Source organism: Vigna umbellata, chromosome 1, assembly GCF_029865625.1.
Source record: "Vigna umbellata cultivar VRB3 chromosome 1, Vumbellata_1.0, whole genome shotgun sequence".
NCBI classification, from domain to species: Eukaryota; Viridiplantae; Streptophyta; class Magnoliopsida; order Fabales; family Fabaceae; genus Vigna; species Vigna umbellata.
In genome coordinates, this window is record NC_142165.1 from 43,742,203 (window position 1) to 43,763,352 (window position 21,150).

At 35.5% G+C, this 21,150-nt stretch overlaps 3 protein-coding genes across 10 annotated transcripts; all 3 read right to left on the minus strand.

Annotated features, from left to right (window-relative positions):
* Positions 1–822: 822 nt before the first annotated feature.
* Positions 823–17,027, minus strand: LOC124836287 (Stress responsive alpha-beta barrel domain protein). Of its 7 annotated transcripts, none has more exons than XM_088103283.1 (12): positions 16,840–17,026; positions 16,652–16,730; positions 16,448–16,575; positions 16,180–16,319; positions 15,998–16,066; positions 15,637–15,775; positions 15,289–15,351; positions 15,161–15,204; positions 14,406–14,506; positions 14,273–14,325; positions 13,825–13,980; positions 823–1,123 (listed from the first exon to the last, which is right to left on the minus strand). In XM_088103283.1, the coding sequence occupies exons 1-9, from the start codon at positions 16,928–16,930 to the stop codon at positions 14,420–14,422; spliced, it is 840 nt and encodes a 279-aa protein (XP_087959409.1). In that variant the 5' UTR covers positions 16,931–17,026; the 3' UTR covers positions 823–1,123; positions 13,825–13,980; positions 14,273–14,325; positions 14,406–14,419. The 7 variants fall into 7 exon arrangements, with proteins under 7 accessions (XP_087959409.1, XP_087959413.1, XP_047167372.1 ...); XM_088103284.1 differs by lacking the exon at positions 823–1,123 and adding an exon at positions 13,665–13,740; XM_088103287.1 differs by lacking the exon at positions 14,406–14,506 and having other exon boundaries at positions 16,840–17,027.
* On the minus strand, positions 8,360–9,189 carry LOC148205458 (uncharacterized). The gene is made up of 2 exons (XM_088104529.1): positions 9,019–9,189; positions 8,360–8,929 (listed from the first exon to the last, which is right to left on the minus strand). The coding sequence occupies exons 1-2, from the start codon at positions 9,187–9,189 to the stop codon at positions 8,360–8,362; spliced, it is 741 nt and encodes a 246-aa protein (XP_087960655.1).
* Positions 17,028–17,807: 780 nt separating the features above from the next.
* Positions 17,808–20,752, minus strand: LOC124836315 (transcription initiation factor IIE subunit beta-like). 2 transcript variants are annotated; one of them, XM_047311461.2, is made up of 5 exons: positions 20,646–20,752; positions 20,138–20,371; positions 19,293–19,424; positions 19,067–19,183; positions 17,808–18,397 (listed from the first exon to the last, which is right to left on the minus strand). In XM_047311461.2, exons 2-5 carry the CDS (start codon positions 20,369–20,371, stop codon positions 18,056–18,058), a joined length of 825 nt encoding a protein of 274 aa, XP_047167417.1. In that variant the 5' UTR covers positions 20,646–20,752; the 3' UTR covers positions 17,808–18,055. The 2 variants fall into 2 exon arrangements, with proteins under 2 accessions (XP_047167417.1, XP_047167416.1); XM_047311460.2 differs by lacking the exon at positions 20,646–20,752 and adding an exon at positions 20,502–20,639.
* Positions 20,753–21,150: the final 398 nt, after the last annotated feature.

Genomic DNA, 21,150 nt, shown 5'->3' on the forward strand with positions numbered 1-21,150 from the left:
TAATTTAAAATGTATTTTTGGATTGTATAATTTAAAATTTCATATATAATTACATAACATTAAAAAAGCATTGAAAAAAAAATGAATTGTGTACTCTAGAATATAATTTTTTTTTCATTATTGAATGTGTAATTTGAAGTCTTTTCAATAAAATTTATCGAATAATATATTTTTGACATTTTTCACATCTATAAAAGTACATGAAAAAACTATAAAGACAAAGAAAACCAAGGACCTCATAAAGTGACTAGTTTGCATCAGAATGGAATAGAGTTCTGCGCATAAAACTAAACATTGGTGAAAAAGAGTTTAATGGCCATGTACGTCAATGTAAAACATGATAAATCAGAAATCGTACTTTATAAAAGTAAACGAACTTATAATGTGATTGGATGATACTTCAAAATTTTCGTTATTAGTGCATGTGATTTATTCTAATAGTTTTTCATACTTAGACAGACTTAAAATTTTAATAACATTATAAACGACAAGTTTCACCTATTCTAGAATGATTTGTACAACATGACAGGAAAATTCTTCAGCAGAACATTATTAACAATTCCATTCTTGTTAGTTTACTTTACTATGTAAATTTACAGCTGAGTAGAATTAAATCTTTTTACATCGTGTGCAGTATTATATTATAAACTTGAATCTAGCAAGATAACTGTATTTACTCTTTTACACTTAATCATGTGTCTCTTAATTTGGCATATCTTCAAGTTTTTGCATTAAACCAATATTTTCCTTAATTGTTTATTTAATAAGCATCTTTTTAATATTTTATTTATATTTAAAATCCCCATTAGATTGATACTTGGGTAGTTTGATACCTTGCCAGGGTGTGAAGTAGTTTTGTTCAAAATAGAGATTGTCAACATCAACAACAGAAAAAGAATGTTAAATTATCTGTTTTTGACGTTTGTCCTGCATCCCCACAAGTACTATTATGGGACCATTATATTGTTCCACACGAAATCACCTTGACCTTAATAACCGTGGCCATATTAAACGGATCCTGGGTCCACCGTGTTAATCAGGAGTCAAATTGGTATCCCGTCAGGATGCAACAAGAGACATGTAATAGCACAGCATAATCACAATCAAACTCCACCTGCAAGAACTAAAAACCCAGAGATGTGATCATGGTGATTGAGGAAAAGTTAACAGTAATCAAGAAGAATCAAATGGCCTTTTGTACAAATTGAGTATTTAAGTCATAAATCACGATAATTAAGCAAGATAATCAAGCTGCCTATTTATTCAGCACCAACCTAATGGAAGTGCCTGCTTGCTTTTCTATTAACCCAGAAAATGAGTGATTCAACTTGGGTCAATTGAAGTCTGAACAGGCAAAACTTGTTCGGACAAATATCTTGTCCTGTCCCAACATAAGTGATTATATAGCTGAACTCAAGCATTAAAATTATAGTTAAAATAAAAGGAACCCTTAGAACTGGAGTAACAAAGATAGAAGCAGCTTATTGAGCACATAGGTCTGGGTTCCGTCCAAAAAGAGTGAGTACTAAGATATATCATCATTCATCATGACCTTTAAACTTGAACATATATGTGTGTAACGTCTAAGTCCTAACCACTGGCTGGCAAGATTCAACTTCTACCGTCGGTGCAAGTTTATACTTGTACACCCATCAAAGAGACAGATGATTGAGAATGACACTAGTTTTATTTATTTATTTGTTTAATGCACAATGAAATTCCAGCCCCAATAAGTTTAGTCAATTAGAACAGGCGCCAAACGGGCCCTCATTCATGTGGTTTTATCCACGACCTTCTGTGCAAAACAGTTGCTACACTCATAAGCATTAACTTATGACACAACCCATTTATCTCTTTCATTGACACGAAGGTAGCCAACTTTACAAGTAATGGGGTTCGAAAGAATACCTACTAGAGATATAACAGATGAGGATAAAAAGATTGAGACAAGGAATTCAACAGTTCGCTCATAATGGAGACCACGAAATGACTTGGAAGGGCAAGAACAAGCAGACAGCTGCTTTTGCATCAGTACCATGATTTTGGTATTGACTGAATGAGGTAACTGAGAAAACCAATAGAAGGGTCACGAATTAAAAAATAGATAAATATCGCATCAGATTACCAATAAGACTAGATTAGTGGCCAGGGCAGACGAGGAAAGACAAAATTTAAATCGGAAAATAGGCACCAACACTACTTGTCATTCTGATCCAAGGACAGGGTGTATATGGAAAGCATGCACAAGTCTTCTCAATTATTATCACACGATTAAATTATCAAAACTCTGAATGAGCGGCATAATACAAACCCAATTGATAGAAAAGTCAACTGTCTCATCCTTTTTCTAAGCAGTATTTTTATTTGGCACTCCACCAGAGTAAAAGGACCAAAGAGGACTCCTGCTTTCTTCAACAATAATTTAAAAGCGCAGCTTTTATTCATCATGAGTTCAAGTTTAATGGAGTAATATCTAATTATATCCTCCCGGCTATTATCAAAGTTATTTGAATAATCAGAGTAACATTCCAACAAAACGACCTGAATCAAAATAAGTGAACACCAGCAACTGTGCCTAAACAAGCACAACTGCTTAATCCTCATTCTGTTTCGTCATCTAGTCAAGCCAATGGTCGACAGCAAATCCATTTATGATCAGTGGGCAGTTCGGACATTTCACTGATATTAATTTAGTTTTGGCTCTATCTTCTCTAATTCTTCCCTGACCTCGTATAAAGGGACAACAAACTGTCCCGCATAAGGGAATAAACTAAATTCAGCCTTTAGTATTTTTAAGTTTCTCACAAGACTGCAGTGATGGCAGTTCAATATTCAAGGCTCTCACTTCTGATCTTAATGACGATACTGATGCTTAGCCAGCTCTCAAGTTGCTGCAAGGCCGGCAGATGGATGAGTAAGGAAATCAAGCAAAAAGAAAAAAGCACCTCTTCTCAATGGCTATCAATCTCATGGCATCTCTATGCAAAGACACAACAGGGACCTAGCACAGAAAAGGTCCACCCAATTTATGGAGTTTCTCTACGAGATGTTCCAGGGGGTCCAAACCCCCTTCATAACTGATCAACTATCTATCACTCTGCTGCTTGTCAAGTTATACAAGTTTTTGCAGGCTTCTGGTGTAAAATATTTTAGTTTCCCATTAAAGATGTAGAATGAATAATTCGTGAGGATCATCGTCCATGTCTTCTAATGACATAAATTGTACTTTGATTCAATGGAAAAATAATGAAATATGCAGACATTTACCCGAAGAATAAAGTTTGTTCTTGAAAATTTGCAAACAAAAATTATGTTTAATATCTTTATGACCTGTGTAATTCTCGGGTTGGGTATCTGAATAATTTATACTAGAAGGTATGCTAAAAGGAACTTCTGACTAAAATGTGAACAATGAAAGAAAGAGAAATAATAAGGTGACTGTAAAAGGGATGATGACTAGATCTCATTTTTCTTTCATGCTTGATATTTTATCAAAACTTAGATTTCAGTAATTTCCCTCGTTTTCTTTCACTCACATGCTTGTAAATATTATTAAAAGAAGTCTCCGTAATAAGATTGTAGGACTTTGACAATAAAGGTTTCACATACACTGCCCATATGTAACAGAAGTAAAACTATTATATTTAATTATTTAGTCAACAGATAAAAGATCGTTGTTGTAAAAGTAATAAAATCCCCAAAACAAGTCAAATTCAAGTATGTCTACACATTACTTACTTAGTTGGCTTAATTATACCATTAGTGACAGGAATAATGGTGTAGATGTGATCCTTTTATTAAATTTAGGTAAACAATATGGAGTAACTTTGTGTTTTTAAACAGCTACAAGATAGATGATACTCTGATGTGGGAAATGTGATTAATGCCTGTTATACCTACATATTATAGAATTATCATAAACTTTGTTTTAATAAAATATTAAGGTAACCTAAATATTAATTAGCAGTAGATTCTTTAACTTCTTAAGCATATTACTACACATTGATATTCTTTTTGTAGAAAAAAAAGGAAGAATTCAAAAAATTAAAAGTAAAGCTTTTGAAAGGTAAAGTCAAACTCACAGAGGAAACAAATTAAGTTTTCAAAGTCATCCTTAAGTGTTAGCATTCTAAAGCTCAATGTGGACAACTCAGGCTGATAAGCCTTTTAAAGTGTATGTTACGAAAAAAGTTAAAAATTAGAAGTTATAGAACAGTTGTCAGGGGCTGGACGGTTTATGAGTAGTTAGAGGAGGTTAGAGGGAGTGATTTCGTTTAGTATGGGTTTCTTTTAAGGGGGAAACGGTGTTGAAAACAGAAGTAGGATGCTGGAAATAATAATTCTCTCGTTCATACTTTTGAAACAATACATAGGTGTTTAAAAAGAAACAAACCATTGTCTAAATAAGGTAAAAAATCTCCTGAAATAAAGTCTCTAAATCAGGAGATATCTACCCAATAATACCTAATCTTAATAAAAGGAAATCTGCCCAATAATTACTAATCCTAATCCCTTAATTTTAGGGATTACACATAATTGCTATATTAATTGTCATATTTATTGTGTAATAAATTCACATATTCTGACATCCCCCTCAAGCTGATGAATAGATATTGGTCATTCCCAGTTTGCTTATAAGATCTTGGAAGATAGGGCTATCGAGACCTTTTGTTAACACATCAGCTACTTGTTGCCTGGATGGGACGTATGCCATGCATATTAAACCTTCGTCTACTTTTTCTTTGATGAAGTGCTTATCTATTTCAACGTGTTTTGTTCGGTCATGTTGAATGGGATTATGTGCAATTTCTATTGCTGATTTATTATCACAGTACAGTTTCATGGGACCCTTCAAATCAACTTTCAAATCATCCAAAATATTTTTTATCCATAATAATTCACATATTCCTTGAGCAAGTGCTCTGAACTCTGATTCGGCTGAGGATCTAGACACTACATTTTGTTTTTTACTTCTCCACGTTACTAAATTTCCACCCAGGAAAGTACAATATCCAGTAGTCGATCTTCTATCAATTAGAGATCTTGCATAGTCTGCGTCGATGTAGGCTTCAAGGTTCAATCTTTCATTCTTCTTGAACAGGATTCCCTTCCGAGAGTGCCTTTTAAGTAATGTAGAATCATGTAGGCAGCTTGAAGGTGAGAGTCCTTTGGTTCATGCATAAATTGACTTATTACACTTACCGAATGAGCAATATTTGGTCCAGTATGCGCCAAATATATTAATTTTCCAACCAGCCTCTGGTACATCCTTTTTTCTACTTCTGGTTCATCTCCAGATTTACTCAGTTTGTGATTAGGGTCCATTGGAGTGGTTGCGGGTCTGCATCCAATAGTCTTTGTCTCAGCCAACAAATCGGTTATGTATTTTTGTTGGGATATAAAGGTTCCTTGGTTAGAGTATGCTACTTCAATTCCTAGAAAATATTTCAGTGTTCCAAGCTCTTTGAGATCAAATTCTTGGACTAGTCTTTGTTTCAAGTTTTCCTTTTCTTTTTCATCATTCCCCATCCACATACACCAAAAGAATTGTTACCTTCCCCTTTTCTGAATGTTTTACGAACAACGTGTGGTCTCGTTGGCTTTGTTTGTAGCCAAATCCCTTCATAACTTTTGAGAACCTCCCAAACCATGCTCTAGGAGATTGTTTCAGTCCATATAGTGCCTTCTTAAGTCTGCACACCTTATTTTGTCTATCTCCTTCAACCCCCTGTGGGATATTCATGTAGATTTCTTTCTCTAGGTATCCATGAAGAAAGACATTTTTAACATTATACTATAGTAGTTTCCAATCAAAATGAGAAGCTAAGGATAGATGATAGACCTAAGGGTAAACAGGGGTGGATTGTATATGAGAGGAGAAATAGGGGGGCGAGTTAGAGGAGTTAGTCAGTTAAGGGAACTGAGGAGGTGTTAGTATAAATAGGAGTTGGTTAGTTGGCAGAGGGGATTATGTTTTGACAGTTAGTTGGTTAACAGGTTAAGTCCTGTGGAGGAGGGTTAAGCCTCTTGTATCATTGTTGCCTATTCAATTCTTTGTGAATAAGATACGATACCATTCTTTTTCTCTTCTGCGTTTCTCTGTTGTTTGTGTGAGAAGAGTTCTTGGTTAGGTTTCCAAATCAGAAACCTAATAATAGAAGAATCCTTAGAGTATTCATTTTAGCAACTGGTGCAAACGTCTCTTCATAGTGTATTCCATATGCTTGAGTGTATCCTTTGGCCACCAATCTTGCTTTGTATCGTTCAAGTGACCCACAACATTATATATTACTGTGAATAACCACTTAAAGTCAACAATATTCTTTTCTTTGGGTTTATCCACAATTTCCCAAGTGTTATTCTTCTCTAATGCTGTCATTTCCACTTGCATAGCATCTCTCCACTCTTTCTTTGCTAGTGCTTCAGTAATATTATTTGGTATAACCACAAAATTCAAGTTTACAATAAAGCTTTTATGGTTAGCTGATAATCTATCATAAGAAACATAATTTGAGAGAGGATAAAGAGGTTTTTTAGTGCAATTTCTAGTACCTTTTCGGATGGCTATTGGAAGGTCGATCTCATTTTCTGGTTCAGGTATTTCTACATTTTCTGGTGCAGAACTTGGATTGGATTCATGGACTTGCATCATATCTGGAATTTTCTTTCTCCAGGTGTACACCTTGTTAAATCTCGGAGGATTGTCAACTTCTATTCAAGTTGCTTCAATGGGGAAATCTGTATCCATTTCAGCTTCTGATCCTTGTTCAAAATTATGTTGTATAGTTGGAGGCTTAGATCTGTTGGTTGTGATATATGGCAGAGTTAAGAACTCAGTATTTTCATGAGGGTCTTCTAGACATTGTTCTGTAGGATTGGTTTTGTTAAAAAAAGGTTTAGTTTCAAGAAAAGTAACACCAGTTGAGATATACCATTTTTTAATGATAGGATCATAACATTTATACCCTTTTTGTGTGGCTGAATATCCTAAAAAAATACATTTAACAGCCCTGGGATCCAGTTTATCTCTAGCTTGAACAGGGACATGTGCAAAGGATGTACATTCAAATATTCTAGGAATCAGTCCATTTGATTTCTTAAAGTGAGGAAAGAAATTATTTAGGACTTCTATTGGACTCTTATTACTTAGGCCATGTGAGGGAAGTCTATTAATAAGATATGATGCAATAAGAATAGCTTCTCCCCAATAATTTTTTGGAACATTCCCTTGAAAAAGAAGTGTCCGAGTTATATTGAGTAAATGCTCATTTTTCCTTTCTGCCACTCCATTTTGTTGTGTGGTATAAACACATGAAGAATCATGGATGATCCCATTAGATTGGAAATACGAGGATATGGTTTGGTTGAAATAATCTCTAGCATTATTGGTCCTAAACCTTTTAATATTAACTCCAAATTGAGTTCTAATCATTGAGAGAAATATGGGAATGATAGTGCTTACATCAGATTATTATTTAAGCCAATATGGCCAAGTAACCCTAGTGCAATCATCAATAAATGTTATTGTTAGATGTTAAGATGTGTGTTTCTGTTATTTGGGCTCAGCCTATTCTGTATTAAGGGCATTGGGCCATATCCTACAATATAAATAAACTACCCTATGTGTATGCAAAACACACAAGGGATATTTTCTCCCAATCTTCTCTATTTCTCACAGTTACAAACCAGCGGGCCCCATAAATATTAGGTACCATAGAAGGTCCCCATATATCATTATGAATCAATTGAAAAGGTTGAGAGCTTCTATTATTGTTGTTGGGAAAAGATGCACGAGTATGCTTGGCTAACTCACAAGTTTCACAATGAAGTTTTGAGATATCTAAGTTTCCATAAAAATGTGGAAACATAAACTGTAGCACCTTAAATGATGGATATCCTAGATGATAGTGATACAAACATAGTTCATCCTTATTTGTTATACTGTGAAGGGATTTTGCTTGGTTGGTTTGGGATTCTTGAGATACTTCCAAGTAGTAAAGACCATCTTTTTCTTTAGCAAGTCCAATCCTCCTCTATGAATCCTGTTCCTGAAAAACACATAGAGATGGGAGAAAATTGCAGAGCAATTGAGATCAGAGGTTAGTTTCTTTATGGAGAGAAGACTGGCTGAGAGTTTGGGAACATGGAGGACATTTTTAAGCATAAGGTTGGGATTTACTTGGATATTACCATATCCTGCAACAGTAGCTACTAACCCACTAGCAACAATAATTTTTCTATTACTTGGTGAAGGTGTATAAGAATGAAACAAGTGGAATAAGTGTGTCATATGATATGTAGCTCCCGAATCCACAATCCAAGAGTTCACATTATATGAGGTATTCATAGAAGAAGTTTTTCAGTTTATAAGAGAACATGATCTAGAGGGTTCCTCCATATTCCCCAATAGCTTTTTCAGTTTCTTTATTTCTTCCATATTGAAATTGTCTACTGCTGGAGATTCTTTAATCTCTATTTGTGTTACATGGACTTGGGACTTTTGTTGTCCTCCACGATTCACCCACTCCTTTCCTGGAGGTTTGCCATGCAATTTCCAACATTTCTCCCTTGTGTGTCTCGGTTTCTGACAATAGGTGCACCATAAATCATCTTTGTTTCCTTTCCATAGAGAATTAGTATTTTGCTCATTTCCTTTCTGCACCAGTTCAGGTTTGGTAAGTAGAGCAGACCCATCTATTGGTTGAGACTCAAGCATTACACTCCTCTGACTCTCTTCTGCACGAACAATAGAGATGGTTTCTTCTAGTGAAGGAGTATCCTTTCTCCCTAGAATTTGCACTCTAACTTGATCAAATTCAGGATTTAGTCCTGCTAGAAAATCATACACACAATCCTTCTCCATGAAATTCTTCCAGAGGATTGCATCCTCAACACACTTCATTTCAAAAACTTTGTAGTGATCAAGTTTCTGCAATAGATTCTGCAACAGTGTCGCATATTCTGTGATTCCTTTGCTCCCTGTTTTGTGGCTGCAATTTTTATTTTGATTTCATATACTTGGGCAGCGTCATTGGCTTTAGAATATGTGCGGTTTATGGAGTCCCTAATATCTTTAGCTGTATTAAGAAACATACAAGTGTCACTGATGGTAGCTTCCATGGAGTCCCACAACCAAGACATAATCATGGAATCTTTTTCATCCCATGTTGCGAATGTTGGATCCTCCATGCTTGAACCATTTTCAAGGAGATGAACCAAGCATCCTTTTCCCTTGAGATAGGTTCTAACAAACTAGGACCATTTGAGAAATTTTTTTCCATCCAGCCTATATGAAGCTCGGAGACCTTGGAGTTCTCCATTTTTGTGTGAAGAACTAGAGATTTCTCTACTTGATGTAGCAATTGTAATCGGAGGTTAGGTTAACACAACGGAAAGAATAACAACAGCAATTAAGGCTACCCCTTTTTTTTGGACGAGAATGGCAATGAAGGCCAGCAATAGTTGAGGAACGACAATGAAGGCCGTGAGACAAAAAAACAAAGACCAGGGCTCCAGGAAAAAACTTAGAGCTCTGATACCATGTTGAAAACAAAAGTAGGATGCTGGAAATAATAATTCTCTCATTCATACTTTTGAAACAATACATAGGTGTTTAAAAAGAAACAAACCATTGTCTACATAAGGTAAAAAATCTCCTGAAATAAAGTCTCTAAATTGGGAGATATCCACCCAATAATACCTAATCTTAATAAAAGGAAATTTGCCCAATAATTACTAATCCTAATCCCTTAATTTTAGGGATTACACATAATTGCTATATTAATTGTTATATTTATTGTGTAATAAATTCACATATTCTGACAAACGGTTCCTTCTATAGGGGTGGTTTTTTTATTGTTGTTTCAGAACAGGTGCTAACCTGTGTGAAGGGAACTCTTCCCTTGGACGCTATTGAATGTTTTTAGACTTGTAATCTTGTAAATCTATCTATGTAATTGTTGAATGTTTAATTTGAGTGTTACTGCAGTATTAATCATATAATTTGAATTCTTGAACTCAAGAATTTCTAACAATTTGGTTCGACTTGCCGGATCAGTCAAACACCATGGAGAGTAGAATGAGTACATTAGAGAGAGCTTTTGAGGAGAATAGAGAGGAAACTAGGGCCAACTTTCAAAGGTTCGGAGAAAGGAAGGAGGATATCTTGCAAAGACTCAAGAACACGGAAAGAGAGTTAGATGGAAGTAGAGGTTGTGTATGGAGATAGAGTGGGAAGAAGAGAAGAGGTTGAGGAGGAATGGGAGGAAGATAAAAGGGAGAGCCAGCGAGGATGGATGAAAAGGGTGGAACTTCCTTCTTTTGAAAGAGGGGATTCCATTGGGTGGATAAGTAGGGCTGAAATTTTTTTTTATGTGCAGGAGGTTTCACCTCGGGAGAGAATCAAGTTGGCCTTTATCGGTATGGAAGGCAAAGCTAATCATTCGTTCAATTTTTGGAGGAAGAAAACCAAAACACCGACGTGGGAAGAATTGAAGGAAGCATTGATAAGAAGGTTTGGAGGAAGGGATAGATCTTCAGTATTTGAACAATTGGCTGCTGTCAGACAACAAGGAGAAGTGGAAGACTATATACAGGAATTTGAGATGTTAGCAGGCCAAGCAACAGACCTGACAGATGAACAATTGTTGGGGTATTTTTTTGCAAGCTTGCATATTAATATTAGAAATCAGATCCGGCAGCACAATCCCAAGGATTTATTGAGAGCCATGAAGATCGCTAGAGATGTGGAAGGAGTTTCTAGTGAGATAAGGTCAAGGGAGAGAACTACAACTAGAGGTAATTTGTATCCTAGCCGTTTTCAAGGGATTGGAGGAATAGTTTCTCGGGTAGAAACGGTGAAAGAAAACCGGACTGAACCAGGAACTTCCAGTCATGTTAGCACGGTTAAAAGAAATGGCAGGGGAGTAACCATGGAGTCTAAGGTGGGCGGTACACATACAGGAGAAAACAGAACTAGGGGATGGCGAAATTTACCTTATCCTAAATATGTCAAGCGACGGGAAGAGGGCAGATGCTTTCAATGTGGAGGACCATACAGTCCTAGCCATAAATGTCCTGACAAGAATCTACGAGTGTTAATTTTGGGAGAGAAATGGAGTTATCTGTTTTTTTCGGCAGGAGGTTTGTCACAGACAAACACTATGAAGTTACAAGGATGGTTTGCAAGGAAGAAAGGTCCTGATTTTGATTGACAGTGGTGCTAGTCATAATTTTATTTCAGATCAATTAGTGGCTGAATTGGGTTTGGCAGTGGACAAAACTATTCCTTAGAAAGTTAGTTTGAGAGATGGCCATCAAAAGACCACTAGTGGGATGTGTAAAAATTTACATTTACAATTGGAGGAGTTGGAGGTGCAGGAAGGTTTTTACCTCTTTGAATTAGGCGAAGTGGATTTAATTTTAGGAATTGCTTGGTTAGCTACATTGGGGGAAGTCAAAATTAACTGGAAGGATTTAACTATGTGCTTCATTCAAGCAGGGAAGGAGGTTTCTGTAAAGGGGGATCCTTCTTTAACCAAGAGGGTGATTACTCCAGCAACCTTATTCAAAGAAACAGAAATTGCAGTTAAATTGTTGCAGAACATGTGCTAACCTATGTTGTTAAGTATCTGAGTAGGAAACGTGACCAGAATAATCCCTCACACACTCAAAGTAAGCAAAATAATAATAAAAGAATGGAATTAAACTAAAGAATTTCTTTTATTGATGGTGATATCTGAATAACAAAAGTACACAATAATTGGGAGCATAACCTCCTTCAATTACTTGGGAGCATAACCTCCCGCATAGTCGTCTGTCAACCAAACTCAATAATCAAAAGTATACCCTTAACCCTAGACTCTAGCTTTATTTATAGTAATTATTTCCTACTCATCTCATACTAAATATCTTCCTAGAATATATCTATATTTAATATAAATATCCCTATATTTAATGTAAATATTCATGGTATATTTCCCTAGCATATATCATTAATTATAAATATCTTATATTGTATATTTTCCTGGAATATATATTTATTTACTCTAATTATCTTATACTGAATATTCTCCTCAAATATAGCTTCCTTTACTGTAATTAGTTCCTGCCCATCCTAACCGCTATGACAGTTAGGATGGTAGCTCTTCAACCGCTCGGCTCAGGTCCTTTGCTTCCCACTGTTCGTCCTGGTCGCTCCCCTTGTCCACCGTTCGGCCTACTCGCTCCTTGCCTTCCACCGTTCAGCCTAATCGCTCCTCGCCTTCCTCTGTTCGGCTTGCTTCCCCCTGCCTCCTACCGTTCGGCTCCCGCTCTTCACCACCTTCCACCGTTCGGCTAGACCTCTCCACGTCTTCCACCGTTCGGCTACCGTTCGGCCTTTACCGTCAATATCGTTCGGCCTCACTTCCCTCCTACCTTCCTTCTCCTTCTCATATACTTTCCGAACCTTATTATTACCCCTACCTTATACCGTAACATATGTGAAGGGAACTCTTCCCTTGGACACTGTTGAATGTTTTTAGACTTGTAATCCCGTAAATCTATCCATGTAATTGTTGAATGTTTAATTTGAGTGTTATTGCAGTATTAATCCTATTTTAGTGCTTAGACAGGTGGGTCCCATCACTTTTCGCCTTCAACTGCCAGAGACGGCCCGGATTCATCCTGTTTTTCATGTCTCCCAACTTAAGCTAGCTATTTGCAATCATCCAGTCAAACAGAACCTTCCAACTGAACTTTACATACTAGAACTCAATTGTTTTCCCTTTCAAGTCTTTAGATCACAGGGTGCAGCAGTATCATGGTATGTCAATTCCTCAACTCCTTATTTAGTGGCAAACAGGAGGACCTGAAGGTTCTACATGGGAAGATGAAGGAACCATTCGTGATCAATATCCAGATTTCCACCATGAGGACAAGGTTGTTCAGAATCCGGGGAGTATTGATAAGCCTGTATGTTAGGAAAAAAGTTAAAAATTAGAAGGTATAGAACAGTTGTCAGGGGTTGGACGATTTATGGGTAGTTAGAGGAGGTTAGAGAGAGTGATTTCGTTTAGTATGGTTGTCTTTTAAGGGGGAAACGGTTCCTTCTACAGGGGTGGTTTTTTGATTGTTGTTTCATAACAGGTGTTAACCTGTGTGAAGGGAACTCTTCCCTTGGACACTGTTGAATGTTTATATCCATGTAATTGTTGAATGTTTAATTTGAGTGTTACTGCAGTGTTAATCCTATAATTTGAATTCTTGAACTCAAGAATTCCTAACACAGGCGTTGAGAGCAAGCTAGCATGAGCTTGAGATTTCCTGAGGTTGAGTGTAGAAGTCCAGATTACAACCCAAATTCTCATTCCTTTTAAGTTCAACATGGAGAAATGCAAGAGTATGGTGTTCAGTGAAATCCAACCCAACATTTCCATATTTTTTGCAGGAGCCTCGCTATTACTTGTCTTTATTATTTTAGCTCTTAGTGACTCTTGAAAAGTCATTAATCTCTATTATAACAACCTTTCATAAATGAATTAGTCTAGGTAGTCAGAAATTGTAAATTTTGCTAATTATTGAGCAAGTCTCCTAACAAAAGGATACTAGAACTTTTCATTTTAGTGCTTATTAGATTTGATGTGATTGCCAAGGATGTAAAAAAATAATAAGTGCTACCAGCGAAGGTAAAAGTAGGTAGACATACATGAATACTAGCTCAATCTTTGCCAACAACTTAATCTCGCTAGATTAGATTGACTACACGGATTACACAATATTATTAGCTCGGTTGAAAACCAAACCTTGTCAACAATAATGAAAAAAATTGAAATCGAGAAGTACCATATAGTTATAAATTGATAAAAAGGACATCTTTTAGTGCGGTTGCAGGCAAAAAATAAAGCATCTCCTGCAAAGACTCTTATCTCAAGATCACCCATCCAAGTCCTCTCCTCACAGGGAGGTTCATTACTGTTGTCTTTGACCGTTGTGGTTGAACTGATAGATAGCTATTAGTTTAGCATATGTCCATAAATCAGTATTGAAAAATTATGCAACACTCTTTTTACCGGGGAAAAAGATGTACTATGTAGGGCTAATTTTGACATTAACTTACAGCAATATTTACCAAAGTAATATAAAGATGTACAATTTCACACGCAAATGTATAAATAAACAAAAAACTGAGGCAATTGTGTTTTAGAATGTCACAGATCACAAAAACAAGTGTACTATTGTACTCAATTCATGGCAAAAAAACAAAGGGAAAAATAACAAAGCAGGAAATAACCTTCTTCCTTGTTTCTAAAAAGAGGAAACCGAGTCGCGTCTCTTATTGACAACCTGCAAACATTTGGCATAAAATATGTTAAATATGTATCTCCCTTCCACATAAGCCAAGTGAGTGAATTGTAAGAACTTACCATAAACATCCTCACTACATAATTTCAGTTCCCACAGGATCAACAGAAAAATGAAGAGACAAAGATTTGTGAGCAATAGGCTGGAACTTAGAATGCCATACCTATTTTTCAATTCAAAGATAACTTAGAACCTTGCTGTACATGTTCCCAAGATATGGTTACAGTGGTAATAGTTTAGTTTTGTAAAGATACTTATATCATGAAGTTATATGAAAATTTGCTCATTAGAAGTTCATCTTAATAAGTTGATATGATAAAAATGGAAAAACTCAAAGGACATATTTAACATGGGGTTTTGGAAGATAAAAGGAGGAGCAGGATAATTTTTCATTTTTAAATTAAGAGAAATACATAATGTTTACTAAAATAAGCGAATGGTAAAAGAAAAATTACACTAATCTATCATTTTATGTCTTTTACCTTAAAAAGAGTACTAAATTAGAAATGAAAATTTTAACCTCTTCCTCTCCCCAACAAGAAAACCCATTCTCATAGAAACCTAAAAATGACCGCCACCCAACAAATTAGAATTAACATTTATCCAGAGAAAACGACAACACAAACCCAAATAAAATTTAGAATTATATTGTTTACAGAAAAAGGACACATTCAGAAACGTTTTCCATTAAAAATGTGGCAAGGAGATGAAATTATAATCTTCAATAAAATACAATACACACTACTGTAGACCAAAATTTGTAAGAAAAATAACAGCCAAAATTCCATTGTGCAAGAAACAATAAAAGGTTTCTTACATTTTTGTACTCTTTGCTGTTTATAAATATCTCAAATGCCTCAACTGCAAAAGAAATACCATCATCAACCAGTACCAGTGTTACAGTGAAAGGAAATCAGATGCTAAAGATAACGAGACTTAGGTTACCTGATCGAAATCGTATGACAATTCCATGAGTATACTCCTTAGAGCTTGGACTAAAATTCAAACCTGGGAATATAGTAATAACCCAGTTAGGCAGTTACAAAATAAAAATTCAGTGAAAAGGATATTCTTCATAACCTACTGCACTCCCACCAAGTGAGGTCAACCACACAGGTTGTTTTCAATATTTGAACTCGTGATCTCCTAGTTATTAGGCAGCAAGCTTTCCATTGTGCCAAAGCTCACCCTAACTTCCATACTATTCTTTTGTGAAAATTTTCAACTTTTGATGAGACAGCAGACCCAGAAAAATAAGGAAACAATTGTATAAGTGATGGTGGAACTGGATACCTTGAGTGAATTGGACTACCAAGGAAGGAGATTCCGACATCATCAATGCCAGAGAGGCCAATGCATCCTCTGCCTGGTTTCTCAGTGCAGACTCATTAAATGATATCAGAAGCAGAAACTCCACTCCATGGTTGAACTCCTGGCATATACATTGCAAGAATCAGAAACAGGACGTGACATACGTAATGAGATGTGAAGAAAAAAGTGACATCTAAATCTAAAATGTACAAGAACAAATATTGAGAGCATTGATGCATTAATGCCCGTTTTCTTTCAAAGTTTCTAATGTGAATAGAATTCGTGGCCCTGGCTTATGGTCAAATGAACATGTAATGAGCAAGTCTTCAATTTATAGTCCAACCTCTCCTTTGCGAAATATAGAAAGCATCTCATCATCCACTTCCGATTCAAAATCCACATTGACCAATCCCTGAAACAGAAATCAAATGAAAACCAAGTTAAACTGTTCACACGCAGAGGTTCACGCAGCAACAGCCGAAGAATAAAGAAACAGAGAATCGGTGTTTACATGTTGGTGCATACATGGCAGTAAGTCAGTACATGGTCCTTGAGAACCTTCAAGTAAAAGGGATTCTCATAAAACTTTTCAAGATTTTGCTTCTTCTGAAACCGCATAAACAGCGCATGCGTGTAACGCTCTGGATTTGGGGCAGAAACGCGCCCTAAAGAATCAACAAGGTCAATGGCAACAAAAGGAACTAACACTAGATTACATGTAGGGGAATTAATTTAAAGCACCGATAGATAAAGGTACGTAATTAGGGAATGCATATGATGAAGGCCGCTCCACCTAATGAAATTGCAATAACACCACCCATCTGGTACTGCGTAGTGTACAAGTAATCGAGCATGTCGTTCTCTTCCTCTTCTGATAAATCCTGCTTTGCTTTGAGAAGACAAACGTGTTCCACGATTTTTCTACAAGAAATTGAAACAGTCATATTCATATTTAAGAGGAGAAAATCGGAAATGCAACAATAAAAAGAACAGAGACCTTTTCCTATCAGAACCTAGGTTGGAACTTCGCCGGTCCGACCCACAAAGAACCGTTATCCTCTGATTCTTTCGCGCAGCTGGAAGGGAAATTCGAATTGATGTGAAAACGGTGATGTTACGTTAAAGAAAATGTAGATGAGTGAATTTGGATAAGGAGTTGAGAGTTGAAGGAGTAAACTCAAAGACCGTGAAAAGATAGAGGGGCCTGGGGGAACCGATGAGGGGCAGAAATAGAAATACAAGAGCAATAGCTTGAGCATTGCATCGCGAAACCCATTTTCTGCAGCTTTGCGCTTCTCTTCTCCGATGAAAGCGAGACTGAGTTTTATTTTATCACAAAAGCAAGAAATTTGCTGGAAAAAGAAAATGGGTGGACTGGGAAAAACCAACGCCTTTCATTTAAATACCACGCAAAATTGGCGCCTTACATTTTAAGTGAACTACACTTACAGCTGTTCACTCCGCGCACATTTATTATTCACTACTACATATTTAATATATTTTAAAATCACTTTTGATCCAAAAATTTAAAAATTAGTTTATGAATTTTTATACATTTTTTTTATCTCACTTGACTCTATTCAAATATTTCACAAACACGAGCCTTTTTACTTATATAACACACTTTACAGACATTATTATCATTGTACATAAAACCTTTCAAGATCAATAAAAATATTTCCTTTTAATTTCATACTTGTATTTTCTTTCAATTACTACTATGGAGCAAAAACTTTTTTTTAATGATAATATTTACAATCATTGTTATTGTTATTATTGTAGTTATTTTACACATAACTTCACTACCATTCTATCATATTTCACCATCCATTTTTTAATTAATCTATTTTTCCTTCTGCGAGCACATATATTAGCATTCATAGTCTATTTTTCCATTCATTTCTAAATGGGCTGACACGAAAAAAAAAAAACAGAATACATATTTTGTCTGTACTCGGGAATCTGGCCTGCAATGTCATAATAAAAAAGAAAAAAAAACTTTGAAAACAATATTAAGAAATCAACTTTAAATTTAATTACAATTTATTTTAAATTGTTCTTATCTCTATAAATCTTTAACACAATCTCTTATTTCGCTTGTTGAGTTGAATAAAAGAATTGAACTTTCGATCTACTAATTAATGTACAGAAAGTTACAAGACTAAGAAAATTAATATAGCATGGTTTAATATACAAGGATTCACAAATTATTACGAGTTGTTACAGATCACAACAGTTCATTAGCTGCAGCCTTGATGTATAAAATAAAAAATAAAAATTGTAAACAAATAAGACTAGGACAGAGCAGCAAGAACCTCCTGACTATTTCAGTCTACTAATCTAGTTTAGTCTGTCTGATACATTATCTATTTGAACTAATCCAACACTAGTTGAGAGCTAATCAGGAATTGTTCAGGTTTTGAAAAAGCTCTGGAAGATGAGCATTGGTCAGCTTCGTTCTCTTGTTGATTTCACTCTTCTTCTTCTTAGGCTTGGGCTTGGAAGAAATGCCTTGAATTTGTGCTGCACTCCTCCTCTTTGCAGTGTTGGTGGCGGGCTTCATTCCATTCTTTTGAAGATCCTTCTCTATATCAATCATATCACGAGGCAATTCAATACTCCGGAAAAGCTGTTTTAGATCATCATCCACCTTAATATGCAATTTGGGGTCGTTAGGGTAGGCAATGTCTTCCTGTGAATCAAAGTTGGATAGCAGCCAAATCTGCCCCGCAGCTTTCAAAGCCTAGAAACCGAAAAACATTTATATGCATTATTTTTACTCTGCAATTTGTGCAAAAACATTAACTAGCACTACAAGTTATCTAACTGAAGTCATTTTAATTCAACTTCATCAAATGGCTGTATTCTTATTTACATATTTCAGCATCATTTAAACCTCAATAAGAAAATAAGCAAGGTAGGTCTTGGAAAGGAGGAAAGACCAAACAGATGCAGATAAGTGAAAGGAGGAAAATTTCAATGGACTTTCTTCTACTACTAGGCAGGATGCCCTTCAAATTGAACTCATGCACTAAGAACACTTGAAATTCTGCCCGTTAATACAGCTCCAAAGTCCAACTCGATTATGTGTATCAGGAAAGGCTGAACTGCACTGAAGCTAGCAGCACCTCAACAGAAAGATTTTCTAATGACTGGTTAATAAAGTGTTTTGATTTCCTCGGTGCTAACCTAAATGCTATAGTGTAAATGTTAGGAGAAAGTGGCAAAAAATATTTTCAAAACAGACCAATGTGCACTCATGTTTCTCCAAAAAAAAGCATTATGTAGACATGAGTCCAATCTAAAAGAAATTATTACATACATCTAGTCTAGGAACAAAACAACCAATGTCCCGGAAAATCAATGCCAAGAAATGCTCAATGTTGGGGGGGCCTAATAAAAGTAATCTTACCTGCAAGTCTTCCATCACAGTGGGGTAAGCATCCTTTAAGTCAATAACAGCAAGGCCCTCAGGATACTTACGTATCAGTTGAAGAAGTTCTGTTTTGTCCTTAAGCCCGTACTTTGACTATAGACCAAAAGCAATCAAAAAATGTAGAACGTGTTATTTTCTAAAGGACCATCCGCATAAATGAATGTTAAGAACTACAGATATATCATGTGGTATGAATAAAAACCTTGTAAGAGAATCGTTGGCCATCATAATTCACTTTCGGGTTTTTCCTAAGATTCTCAAAGACATCCTTGTTAGCCTTTATGTCAACATAGCACGACTGGTTTATCTGCTCCGGTGTTAAAGCTTGTCTTGTCTGTCGGCAAACACATGAAGATAAGAGTATGATAAAACAAATCGATCAACCTTACACTGTATCAATCACCATTTCAGATTCATTAGCCACAAATTAACTTCAAGGCTGAAACAAAAGCATGGTTATACATGTCGTGTGGATTTTTATGGTTATATTATACACAACCGTAGACTATTACGGAAAAAAAAAATCTACCCTCAGGTGATTTAGGAACACAGTTTTGATATTTAGAACTGAAACTTTATTTGGATAAATTTCTTAATGAACACTAGTAGACATTATAAGAAAAAGATAAAATTGGACAATAAGTTAAAATCAACTTGTAAGCTTCAACTTTTATAGAAGTTCTCTCATTTAACTTCTCCAAAAGTTTATTTTACCTTTATGCATAAGATAATTTTTACTTATTGACTAGTTAATTTTAAATTTATCCAAGCAAGACCTAAGTGTTAGTGTTTCTTGAGAAGTTTAATTGAACATGCCCAGGTGTTTTCTGAGAAGTCCAAACAATGTCAAGTGTCTGTTGAAATCTTTATCCAAACAGGAGTTAAGATGCTCACAACCCAAAGCATGTAAGTGACAAGCAAAACTCCATTTTTAATTCTTCTACCATGCTGGTGACTATCTATCACTGATACCATAAAAAAATGAGAATAAAATTCAAACCCTATGAAACAAAGACTAATATAGTTGAAGGCAATTTGGATAGGCACCTCTAGAAGGAGATCAATAACACGCTTCATCTGAGCACCCACGGGGGCTTTCCGTATGCTGTTAATATGCTGGAGCCTCTCCGTGTCGTTTGAAAACTTAACCGCAGGGGGCACGTTTTTTCCATTGGCCGAACCATGTGAGGCAGATTTTTGGCTTGCTGCAATGCTTGACAGTGTCGCTTGGCACTTCTCTTGCTGCTTCTTGAACTTGTCTAACCTATCCTGCAACGCCATCTGAAAAGCGAAACACAAGAACTATGATTAAGTTATTCCCTTTGAAATTCCCAGCACTGAAAGTGTAAAACTGGAGTTGAGTGTGCAAATTGAGAGGGAAAAATTTGGGATTTCGGAAGAAAAAACAAACCCTAATAACGAGAAAGTAATAGCTCCCAGTGAGGGAAGTGGCAAAGAAACCAGAGACTTTGGAGGATTAGTAAGTATTGAGTTTTGAATGCTCTAATCTTGCAAGGAAAGTCGAAAATTGAGAGAGAAAGAGAGAGAAGCTAACCGTGAATGGAAGCAAACGACTTTTTGCCGTTACTGACTGGGCTTTGGTTTGGTTGGACTGGATTAGAGTCTGTACTGTCTAGAACTATCGCATATACTACTTGTCGTGAATATGTTAAGAATAGCAATTTTCAGAAAATAATTTCATTTTTTTATTAAAACTAATGAGAATCACGTGCAATTTTGTGTCCGAATTAGTTACCTACTATTTTTATATTAATATTAATATCGTTATTAATTTTAAGTTTATTTAAATTAATTTCTCTTTGTTATCTATACTATTATTAATACCTAATTTAAGTAAATTTTTAGAATTATTTAACTGTTGATTTTACCATTTTTTTAAATTTAATCATTTTTTAAAATTAAAATATTTTTTTAAGTTCAAAAATTATTTTCACAACAAATAAAAATTATCTATAAAAAAATTATAACAAATTATATATATTTATTTTTATAACTATAATAACAATAATTTTATTATTTTTTGTTATAATAGAAAAAAA